Source organism: Heliangelus exortis, chromosome 8, assembly GCF_036169615.1.
Source record: "Heliangelus exortis chromosome 8, bHelExo1.hap1, whole genome shotgun sequence".
In the NCBI taxonomy this organism is placed as follows: domain Eukaryota; kingdom Metazoa; phylum Chordata; class Aves; order Apodiformes; family Trochilidae; genus Heliangelus; species Heliangelus exortis.
Genome location: NC_092429.1, coordinates 19,113,489 through 19,126,035, shown reverse-complemented (window position 1 = coordinate 19,126,035; position 12,547 = coordinate 19,113,489). Strand labels below are relative to the sequence as shown.

Genomic DNA, 12,547 nt, shown 5'->3' with positions numbered 1-12,547 from the left:
CTGGTTCATCTAAAATGTCTTTTTAGGGCATTTTTTTTAAAGAATTAGTTTTAAATTACAGAGGAAAAAAATCAAAATTAAAAGCATTCTATATTTGAGTGCAATATGTATTCCAACTTGAATTAATGTCAAACTGATGATTGTAGAACTAAGGTAACTGCAATTGATATTGCATGTTGCTGAGGTCAGAACTGTAGCTAGATGATCTGAGTCAAAGTTATGAACAGAGCAATGCTGGTTTACAACCCTGATGGAAAGAATTGTTTTATGTCTTGACTTATTCTGTAGTATGTGCTTATATCCACTGTATTACACCAAATTCAACATTAGTAATAGTAACTTGTCCACCTTTTAAAATAAGCAGAACACACAAGTTGAATGCAGGCTGGCACAGAAGTGTTATTTAACTTCTGTGTAATTGCTTGAGGAGTCTGAACGACACTGTCTCTTGCCCTAAGCTCAGATTTGTAGAGCTACAGTAATAGGATATTTCATTAACTTTTATCTGATAGTGAGAATATACTTTTCTTTGGAACACAAAAGTATTTCAGACCTCAGAACCGAGATGTGAAGAAAAAGGCATTCAGGCTAAAAAAAGTTAAAAAAGATGTATGTTTAAAAGCAGTTAACACTTTAGACCCGAGCTCTGCAAGATGCCTCTAAAAACCTGCTCAAAGGTACTGACTGTAGTACTAAAGCTGAAAAATTTTATAATGAAAGGGAGGAATATTCCTGGAGGGCTAAAAAAGAAACTAATGCAATGACCATGTGCCATACTGCTGCATGTCTTAGAGAATAATATTTGCTTAATATAATGAAATGTTGTAGTCTTACATGAGACTTTATTGTATTTTCATAATGTGAAAATTAATCATTAAAAGCTCACCGAATCATAATGAACTGAAGAATCATTAACCTTTACTAGGGATTTATTTCAGTCTGGACTTTAAACTCCCCTAGACACACAGGTCTAGAAGAGGAGGAAAAGTCCTGGAAAGGTATATAAAAAAAGAAAGTGGGGGGGGGAAGTGGGGAGAGAGAGAAAACACAGCCACAAATCAAACTTGACAAACCTCATATAATTATCTGTGAGATCAAGAAACGTATTACTTAAGTTTATGTGTGCTCTCATACCCATGTAATGGGAGTTGTCTAGACATTAGGTATCTCTCTTGCACTCATACTTGCATATAGACATAGATTTTATGGTTCATTTTCAGGGATGTTATCAATGTGCACAGTGGAACTTATTGAAAGGAATTTTTTTAATTATGCAATTTGTATACTTAAAAGAAATCTGAGTTCTTTAGACTTTATACTGTTAAAGTAAGGCCAGAATCTTACTAGTGTATTTAAATCTTTAGTGCCTTCTATATCAATGACATTTTTACGAAGTTATGTCGAAGTTTGTCTTTAAAGGGTCTAGTACCTACACTAGAATTATAAGAAATTACTTTTCAATGGTGAAGCTCTGCTGTATAGGTAAATGTAAGCATGACATAGCTACTGTATTAAGTCAGTCCTTTGGGTACTTGTCTTCCTCTCCTTCATTAGTGTTCATTGTTTGAAATCAGAATATCAGTAGTAGGAAGGTGTGGATGCAAGAAGGAACCTTAGAAGCAGAGATACTAAATTGGAGGTTTCTCTGCCAAAGTAGTACCTGAATTAGTGAATGCTAGAGTTTGCCTGACTGCTGCTGGCCCCCAGATAAGCTGTTGGGATTCACACCACTGCCACTTCATGAGCTATTTATTTTTCCTTAGTATGCAAAGCAGATAGGAGAATAATGCCCAGAAAAAACCAGACTGAGAGGAAAAGGCAGTTTAGCAAGTCCTCACATGTTCTGAGGTGAGTCAAATGTGTTTTGCAGTTCTGCAATCTAGCCCTAGCCTGCTTTCATGTATCACATTACAAACCATTGAATAGACCTTAGTTAACTGTTCAGTGTTTGTGCATTTTTAAGCATGTTGTTTAGCAACCAATTCCAAGAAGAATGAGTGCTATTTGCTGAAAATTGAGAAAATAGGACTCCTAATTCTTCACCTTGTACCTTGACCAAATACGTTCTCACTTGGCTCACTGTAACTTCTACCATGTTAAGAGGGTGAATAGGACAAATGATGTAAACACTACTTTTTTTTGTCTGTAACCAGAGCGTTTCAGCAATTTGACTGCAAGGTGGTCCAGACACTTACTATTCACTATTTTGTTTACTTGTACAAAGAATGCAACTCTCCCTTTTATCAGAAAGTACTCTAATCCAAACTCATTAGCAGATATAGACACTAGCTCTGTTTGATGCCCAAGTAAAGAATTTTTCAAAACAGAAGTTCCATTTAAGAGGATGATATAAGGGCTCATTCCACTGATGCAAATAATGTGACTACAACTATCTCCTCATAGCAGAAAGGCACAAAAACTAGTATAAGGGTGTTCAAAAGGTCTTTGAAGTGATTCATACTTTTCACCTGAAGATAAAGCCTACTCGGAAAAATCATCAGGGTGGACAGAATCTAGCTGAATCAAGTGAAGTTTAAGAGTTGGATATGCCCAGAAGGAAAAAAAAATGTGTACTGAGCTTCTTATGCTACAACATGACATGTGTCTACATGATCAGTTTAGCAATCTTTGATTTACAGGACAGGTCAAAGTTATGACTTCACATGTTTGTAGTCAAGCTATGTGTGCTATGGCATAGCAAAAGCACTGTGCAAGTACTGGATGGTGCATATTTTGTGCTTTTTACTGGACTTGGTTCATACTGCATTCCATAATTACATGGCTCTCTTTCCTGATGGTCACAGTATCACTGGGACCCCTCTTGCTTGTCTTCAAAGCCACAACCTGCTGGGATGTTCTCAGAGCACACTGTGTTCTGCCACTGCATCTAAGAATTCCACAGAGGTGTGTGGAAAACCAATTCTGTTGAGAAAAGTGCTTTCAAGCAAGAAATCAGCATAATTATAGGACAAACTACCACTGGGCTACTGCCTATCAGCCAGGTGAATTATTTCTGTCAGAGAGACTGAGTTAGGGAGGGGGAAGTGGGTGGGAGGTAATTGGAGGAGGTAAACTTGGTGACAACTTTGCCAAAAGCAGGTGTGTAGGAGGACAGTGGAGGAAGAGGGGGAAGGTGCTGTTGAACTGAAATAGAGGAAGAAGCTTCAAAAAAGGATGATGAAACCTTACACAGTCTAAAGAAACTGGAACACTTCAGCTTTTCTGTGTGTGCTAATGGGTAGTACCAGTCAGTATGCCTGGGCTCAGGGAAGGAGCTGATTCTATACAGAACCATGTGGTATTTTGGGAAAGGGTTAGCTAACATCTCTAGTAAATGGAAGAAAAGGGCCTCTGCTGTAACAGGCTTCTAGGAATAAACTGATGACAAAACAGCACAGAAGATAACTGAAAATAAGGAAAGTGATATTAATGGGACTAAGCAGTTTGTATTGGTCTGTAGTGCTTTTTTAAGTCGGGTCTTAAAAGCTATGCAGGGTCCAGTGAAACTGAAGAACTTAAACTGTTCACTGTTATTTCAAAATTTTGATTCCATAGTTGCTATCTCAGCATAATTCATATAGTGTGGCTTGTATCTATTGAGTGAACATTGAAAGGGATATCTGGAATTAGTGAAATAAATTCTCTGCAAGTTTGCAGTTCCATAAAATTCACACTATAGAAGCCTGCATTGCATATGGTCTAAATCTAGCTGATTAAAAAATAGGACAAAAATCTCTTATGTATCAAACTGCATATGTGTAGCCCTTTCTGACATATGTAGTATTATGCAAAATAAGACAGTTAAGAAGGGATCACTTTAACCCCGACAGAAGGGCAGGAATACTGCGCTACCTGGAAATATCTTGTTCCAGCTCATAAGTTCGTTGCTGGTCCTCCCGATTCTGCTTCTGCATTTCTTCTTGTTCTTTTGGAGTGAGAGAACTAAGACCATCCAAGAGCCATTTTTCTCTTAAGGCTTTTTTCTGTTGGGCAAAAATATAGACAAGCAAGTGTACTTAAAAAAATTATTCTGTGCAATCATACACTTTATTTATCTTGTTGCCATACATGATCCATATTCTTGTGCATAAGGCAACCTGACAGCAGCGAGTGTCACTGAAAGAGAAATACTCAAATACTAAAACAGATCTGAGATTAACTTAAATAAAAAATTAAGAACAATGTCTCATTTTATTAATTTGTCCAACAACTACATAGAGGATATCAGTAGCTACCTGGAACTGATTAATATTTGTAAGTGGATACAGTGGTGTATGTCCTCAATAAAGCAGTACAGTTGTATTGATGCACGCATGTTACAGACTGGTGCAAAAGACCCCAATCAGAAGCACAGTACTTTTATTTCTGTAGCCCTATTTTCTGGGGTCATCGTATCACCTAAATTTTGGAAGGGGGTATAAAAGGTGAAAAGTTTTCTGTAAAAAAAATTCTGTAAATACAGTTTCATAGGGGGAAGAGATCTCTAGGGAGTTAGTGGTGCAGTGCTGTCTCTGAAGTTTGTAAGTAATTGGGTAATTATGACAATGACTTTGTATTTTATCTCATGCAGAAGCACATGGTAAGAGTAGGACTGGAAAGGTGGAGCATGGGTTCCTGATGTCTGGTTCTGTTTCAGCAGACCTACAACTTAGGCTGTAGGGGCAATCCAGGGCTTATATATTTAGGTCCTGACTTGTTTAGGCCTGTGGAGCCCTTTCTGTACTGTGGTAGCTTATAAATGGATGTATTGCATGTGTACAGGTAAGTGGATCTCTCTCAGCTGTGTTTTCAAATTTTAGAAAATATGGTTATCTGCACTGAATGCTTCCTGCAGCTGCTTTACAATATGAAAGGTGGTGTCTGAAAGTCATCAGAGCGCTCTAATATATTCTTGGTGTAAACAAAAATAAATAAAAAAATTCGTATTTGCAGGCCAGAGGCTGTAACCCACACCAACTTTTGTGCACTTGTTTTATTCCCTGCAGCATAACTCAGGAATAGAAATTCAGTTGCTGTCTTGGGTAAGAAGTAGGAGCCAGGTCTTAGAAAATTTTAACAGGGGCAGGAAAGTGTGTAAATAAGGTTTTTAATTAGCCATGAATTTTTTTGTTTGTAATTTAGATTTCTTGAGTTGTCTGATTTCCATGTTAGGTTTTTTGTTTTCCCCTTATGTAGTTTAGTAAAGGATGTGGATGAAGATGAACTTATCATTTGACTACTTCTCCTTTGAGGCAGAGATGTGTCCAGCACTGGTGAGAATGCTGCATGAACCTCAGTGCTGCTTGCAGTGACTGTTGGAATCCCTGCCTGCTTAATTTGTGTTGAAGAACTTAAACTACTGCTTCCTACATTTTTCTCTTGAATGTATGCTTTAAATGAGGTGATTACTGAAGCCCAACTGATGGAGGACAATGCATGTAGGACCTGATTGCAGTTAAATGAAATTTTCAACTTGCTTGATTGGTGACATATACGAGGTGATAGAAACTGTGGCTAAAACAGGCTTGCTGGAAATGTTTGGCACTTCATGGTACACTTTTTTTTGTTTTCTTTTTAATTTCTTTTTTTTTTGTTCCTCTCTCAACACTGGATTCTAGGAATTCTGTGGAAAACAAGAGCTGTTACAGACTGTCCTGAGCCTTGACTCTGCGTGTAGGATTACTTGGCAGGACTTTGCAGCAGTTGTCCTATGCCCAAATGAAATAAACGTAGGTTTTAGCAGAATGGTTTTACCTGATCTGGTTAGTGTATGCAGTCTGGTGATGGTGTGCCCCGACCAAAAATTACTCCTTTTTCAAGTTGGAATGAGCACAGTTATTCCTTTCCAATCAAGCTGCTTACATTTTAATGATGAGGGCATCTAGAAAAGTGGGATTTTAATCCTGTCTGGAAATTAATTCAACTAGCATTGCTGCCTTCAAAAATAACTATAATTCTTTGTGAGAATTACAGCAGCACTGGCACAATAGGCCTTGGAAACTGATAACACCCATTGAAATCAACAAAAGCTTCACATATGGATAGGGCTACCCTAAAAAGAAAAGAAGAAAAAGCAAAGAAAACACACTCCCTAAACATGGGCGTTACACAATAATGTTATTTTTGCCTTTTCCTAGAGCAGTTTGCTGCTGCTCCCAAATAAATGCCACATTTTAAATTCAAGTAACAACTTCTCAAAGATGGATGCATTGCATAGTTTGGAACCAGACTTTGAACAACAGGTTCAGTGCTGCTCCACTGCAGTGTTGGCACAAACCAGGGGAGGAGTGGCTGCTTTGGGTCTGTTTGGTTCTTTCTGCTGCCTACAATTTCCTTCTACTGTGAAGTATCTCTGGCCTAGGGTCATGTTGTGCACATTTTATAGCACTTATGTATGAAAGAATTTTCATTCTGTCTTAGGCTTGGTACAGTAAGAAAAAGGAATATTTACACGTTGTGGTGTAAGTGGGAATGGCTGGAGTGCTGGAAAGCTATCACTTGCTTTTGTAGTTCATGGTCATGGCAGGAGTATTGTGACAATATTCTGCAAAATCTGTGAATAATGTCTGAAGTGTGCTTCAGAATATAACTCCACTGCAATCCTTAACGAGACTGGACTAACACTGAAAGATTCATCCTTTGCTAGAAGGCACAGATGTTCTGGGTCTGTGGCTCTTGCCTGCCCAGTGGCATGGCAGTTCACCTTATAGAGTGCTGGGAGAGGCATAAGTAATTTTTGCAGTTTTCACAGAAAATGTATTTTAACACCACTAACTCCTGGAATAAGAAGGTGTGTAAGCAGCACCTACAAGGGAGCATTAAAGGAGTTCAGACATGTCCAGAGCCAAAAACTTTGTAAGCTAAACTAGGAAAGCTCTTGGGAAGTACATGCAAACCAAGAATTAGCTGCTGGTACATCTAGAATTACTTGAGGACAAAATTTTCCTTGTACCCTCAGTAACAGCCCCCATTCTCCCATGTGGTTCTATGAAACCATTTCAATACAGGTAAATGTATTTACTTGCACATCCTCTACTTGGTGTGGTAGAGGTATGCATGTAGGGATTAAAAATTCCTTCTTCAGCTATAGTTCTACCAGATAACTGAGCTGCATTATGATACCTCATCTAGGGAGAAGTTATCTTGGGACAGCAAACAAAGTAATTGGGAAGCCAGAACAGAGAGTCCTATTTACAAAACAAAAATGAAAAAAAAACCCAAACCCAATTGAACAAAGAAAACAACAAAACAACAACTTTTTAATAAACCTGTTGCTAAGGGTTATAAATAGAAACGAAGGACAAAAAAAGGAACAGGATACTGATATCCAGCTAACAGGAACATCTATGACTGTGAGATTTACTAACCTGTAATAGTTTCCTAAGGGACAGGTGTGAGTTATGTTTAATAGGTTCTAGAGCTCTAGATTGTACAACTTGGTAGGAGTATAAATGAGTGAAATCAACCTGGTGCAATAAGGAATGAGCCCTCAATAAAACTGGCTGAAGTACTCAAGGATTTTAGTCTAAAGATGTTTTAAGGCAATTTCTGCACTAGATTATTGTGGTGTTTTCCTCCATTGAGATATCTGAATAAGTCTGAAGCATAAATGTTTGTTAAAGGCTTCTAGGGCATCAAGCAGAGGATATTAGTGTAGCAATGTTGCATCTGATAGTAGGGGTCTGTCTTAGTTCTCAGCTGGAAGAAGTAGCCTCCATTTGGGTGTTACTCCCAATTAGTAGCTAATTATATGTATGTATTTATACACCATAGATATATTTAAATGTATGCTTGATCTCTTTGCCAAGTGAATAATTTCCTCTACAGATCCTTAATTAACCTCATATGTGATATGACTGGTTTTAATTTTAAAACTTTTCTGTATGATATTTGTATGATTCTTCAAAGAACAGGCAAAAAATTCAGCATCCTCTTTCTTTTCCAAAAGAACATGCTTTCAGTAATACTTTTCCAGGAGTATTTTGCTTCTATAAAATTCTATAAAACATCTTCACAATAAGTACAAAGTAGGTTTCTACTTTTTTAACTTTTTAACTCTCCCTATTAATTTTGGCTGAAGGCATGTACTAAATCTATAAGGAAACTGCCCTAGGACTCTGCACACAGAAGTAGTGAGGATTAGCTGCTAGTCTAGAAGAGATCAGTTTATCTTTAAAAGATGGACAAAAGTGTCATTCTGCATTTAGAAATCTGAAACATAAATTGCAGAACTACATTTAACCATGCACCAAGCTGGACAAAGACAATCACATGTTTGCTGCTCATTAGGTATAAGGCTTGGAGAAGATTCTCCCCTCTCTTTTAGGCAGAAGATTAGAGGTCACTACTTTCCAATAAAACCTAAGGAACTTCTAAGTTGTTTTGGCTCAGTGGGCTGGTTTATCATAACTTCTCTTGTGGGTTTTTTTTTTTGTTTTTTTTTTTTTTTTGGCTTGACACAAAAGAAGAGGGTGGATGAAACCCAGGATCAAGTGTCTGCTTTGAAGAGGAGTCTGTTGCAAATATGCTTCTCCCACGTCTGCTCACGGGGACACACCATGAATCTGGTATTGCATTGAAATTATTTATCCACTCATGTAATTAAAAGAGTATGTAAAATACAAAGTCTTGCATATTTCTAAAAGCATAGATTTCTGACTTATCTCCCTAAGTGTACAGCCAAACTACAATTAATGATTAAAAAATGTCAGTGTTGTTTAGAAATCAATGCAATCTGATGTGGTTATGGAGGCAGATTTTGGTGGTTTTTTTTAGTAATTTGGATTTTGTAATTCTGAGTTTACAAGACCATATTTCAGGACAGTATTTGCAATAGTTATGATTTTTTTTTGTTTGTTTGTTTTTTAAAGTATACAGAGGAACAGTATGACTTTACCGGTCATTAAACAAGCTGACAAAGGGTTATAGCCAAATAAAAATAGGCTTTTTCTTTTTCCCGTAAAAAAAGTGCAATTAGACCTCATGATTGTGCTTGCTGTAGTGAAATTACGGAGTGAACACACCCAGCCTTAAATGTAAGGCTTAATTTTCAGCTGAGAATTATTCCTGGTTATGATCTCATTTTGTGAAACAAAAGTGATCACACAACATTAGCTTCTGAGTGTAATTTTTTTTCAGAGGGTGATGCTTATAAAAGTCAAAGGGAGTCCTGGCAAGACTCCAAAATATGTGAAAATTTGGCAGTAAAAGTACAACTTAAATGCATGAAGATTTGTATTCCAAAATCCAAGACCTTTATTAATGATAAACAACTTAAGGCTCTCTTTACTTATATAAATCTAATACTTTACTTACCTTTAAATGTTGGTGTTTCATTTTTTCCTCTTCCACTTTTAGACGTTTCTGTGCAATTTCTTCTTGCAGTTTTCTTTTGTCCTAGAAATGAAGAGAACCATAAAACTTTTAGAGCAATTACTTGTTGCTAACACAATTGTTTAAATATTATTCAGTAGGACAAAATCAATCCATGCAAATATAGCCTTAATGTAAGGCTTATATAGAAGTCGGGCAGTGCATAATTCTTAGCAGCAACAGCTCATGATAGCATAGGTATGGTTTCCATACCTACTCCATACCTCCATACCTACTCTAAAATAGGTTTAAATGTGTTAATGACCACAAAGAAGGCATGATACAATTTAAAAATAATTTACTGTTGGTAAAGATAAGGGCAGAAAATAGGAAGAAATAACATTTGAGCACAATGTACATGCAAAATGAGGTTTGAAATGGGTCCTGACCAAAATTCCTAAGGCAGCTCATACATCATTTAGAAGAGATAATAGTCTGCATGGTCTACACTGTGCAGCTGTGATATGTCACTAAATTAAATGGGCTGTTGATGAATTCAACAGCTTATGCATCCTGTGACTACTACCTGAAGTAAACAGGAATAAGTAAAGACATAAAAAATTATTATATTAGTCAAATTGTAGTAAAAAACAATGAGCACAGGGAAGTGTAGTATGCTTCATATATGTTTGTTACCTTTCAATTTGGATTTTTAAAAAACAAAAAAAATTGTTGTCTGTGCAAAGGCTGTTTCTGTGGCAAAACTGTTTCAGTTCTCCTGAACTTGAGTAGTACACCTCAAGTAGTAGTGATCTCTCATAGTACCACCATCCTCCTTTTAACTACAGATTATAGAAGAAAGGGAATGGGGGAACAGTCTTTGAACACTGGCAACACTTGAGCCTCCTGTGTCTTTGGATAGTTACTGTCACATGGAGTAGCCTTTCATCTTCTCCATAAGAGGCCAACCACTGATTTTGTACTTAGTTTTCTTTGGTGTGATTTCTTTCCCACTGTCTGCAGAGGGCCCAAACTTTTCCTCTTACAAGCTATATTAATAGAATACCCTCTTGTTCAGCCTTAAAGCTTTAAAATGAAATCCTGTTACTGGATGTGGCAACTTTTGCACTTGCTTTTTGGTATGTTTTAAGGAAGTAAATAAAACGATCTGTTTTCCTGTGCAGAAGTGTTTGCTGACCGAAGGCTAATCCCCTTTGATCTCAAATGGAACAGATTACTGATAGAAATTTTTTTTTTTTTTTATGAAAGAATTAAGTTCTGCAGAAATTTCCCTTTAAGCCCATCAGAGGAACCAGCACTTTACAAGGAGAGTAGAAAATGGGTAAGGCAGTGTGGGCCATGAGGCTAGGAGTTGTTCTTCACTTTCCCTAGGATCTGGGATTTGGAAACAGGAAAAGTCAAAGTGTATCTGACTGAATCACTTCACTGTTACTGGAAATTAGCAGTGGGGTGATATGGGTGAACCAGCCTTGTGGAGATGGAGAGCGGGGTTACAGGCTGGCTGAGCACAACTGACAGTAGGTCATTTAGTAGGTCAATGAGTGTCAGTGTTTTCTTCTCTCTCTTGCAGTCTGTAAAGTGCAGTAGCCACCTATAAACACCATCTGTACTTTACAGTTTTTCTTTGATGGTGTTAGTCTGCCTTTTTAATACACCAAACAGAGCAAGTAGGGATTGTACCTCAAGACACAAGGTCACCTACACCTCTGTAGTAGTTTTGAGTTCTGCAAATACACTTGCATATAGTTTAAAAAGCCAGTGATTTAGGGTCACTACAAAATGTAACTTTTCTGCAATGTCTCTTTCTAGAGACTTTCTCCAAAAGTTCCTCTGCTGGATTTTACTCAGCCAGTCCTGTATTTGGAGACATAGCATCTGGTCTTTAGCTTTCACACCTTTCATTAATTAGGAAATAATTGTTATATTATTGCATAAATGACTTTTAAATAAGCCATCTGTAGATGAGCAAATGTGACAAGAGCTTGTCTTTACATTTGTTCCAATTCTCAAGGAAACAGCTTTTTCTCTTTAGTAAAGTTCTGAATGAGATCCTTAGCCAGAGAATGGTATTTTACTTGGTTTATACCATTGAAGAACATTGTAAGGCATTTGAAATATTTTTGTATCGATGGAGATAAGTACTATACGTTTGGGCAGTCTGAAATGGGATGTGGTACACAGAAGTACCATGTAGAAAGAAATTGGAGTGTAAAGGCACAAATAACTACATTTTAAAATAACCATGTATAAAGGAATCTGTTCAGTAATGAATTCTGTGACTGTTTCTTTTGTTAGAGGCCTCTGTTTCTTTTCCAGCCAATAATTTTTTCACCTGAAGTTTTTCCCTACTTTGGGATTCTAGCATGTTTTAGCATTGCCGGTTGGTAATGAACATCCATTTTACAATTATCCAGATTAAATAGGTTGAAATAGATTGTCTTTTATAAATCTAGTTAAAGAAAGCTGGAGGCCTATATGCCAGAAGCTAAATTCAAGGAAAATGTATGAGGATCCTTTTTGAACTCCTTGCCAGAGTAATTTTGAAACCTGTTGGGACACTTCCTACAGTGTATTCTGCTATGCCTTTTCTGCAAATAATGTCTTGCTCTACAAAGTTTTAACTATACATCTAATGGAAGAAATGTTTATTCCTAGATACATAAAGGATCTGTACTTCTACAAAACTTTGTACTGTGTCCCTGTAGTTAATCAGGTTGCTGGCAGAAGTTCTCTAATTCTCTCTTACTATGCTCTTGGTAATACAGATAAGATTTGCTTTTTATGAAAGAGCCCCTTCATCCCTTCCTCTGTTGTGCATCAATGCAAGGTGAGACTTGAGCCTTGGTCCCAATTTTCATTCCTACCAAAACATTCCTGACTTTTGGGCATGGAACGGATAAGTCTGAAAGGATGGGAAGAACATCTAGAGAGCAGTGCCTTGCTAGGTATTTCAGGTGCCAGGTCCATTCGTTCATGCCAGTATTTTTCAGTGGTGCCAATGTTGGTCTGTTTGGTCTAATGGCAGTTGCCATGTACTGTGAAGGCCAGTGAAGCAGCTGATGTTCTAGATTTTTATGTATAACTTTGAAGTGGTAATATTTGATTATTGAGGAGTCTAATCTGGAAATATGGAAACTATAGCCTGATTGCATGAGACTGCAGGAATGTCATAATTCAAATCTTTAATCACAATTAAAATTTTTTATAATTTCAATTTTCCTATAGACTGGAGCAT

General features: G+C 37.1%; 1 protein-coding gene across 3 annotated transcripts in view; it reads right to left on the bottom strand.

The window, feature by feature from the left end:
* The window catches only part of PALMD (palmdelphin), a 47,535-nt gene that overhangs the window by 8,652 nt on the left and 26,336 nt on the right, over positions 1-12,547 (bottom strand). For all 3 annotated transcript variants that reach the window (XM_071750891.1, XM_071750892.1, XM_071750893.1), the window contains exons 3-4: positions 9,295-9,375; positions 3,853-3,983 (exon numbers count right to left, since the gene is read on the bottom strand). In XM_071750891.1, coding sequence (XP_071606992.1) covers positions 3,853-3,983; positions 9,295-9,375 — 212 coding nt within the window. The remainder of the gene's footprint in view (positions 1-3,852; positions 3,984-9,294; positions 9,376-12,547) is intronic.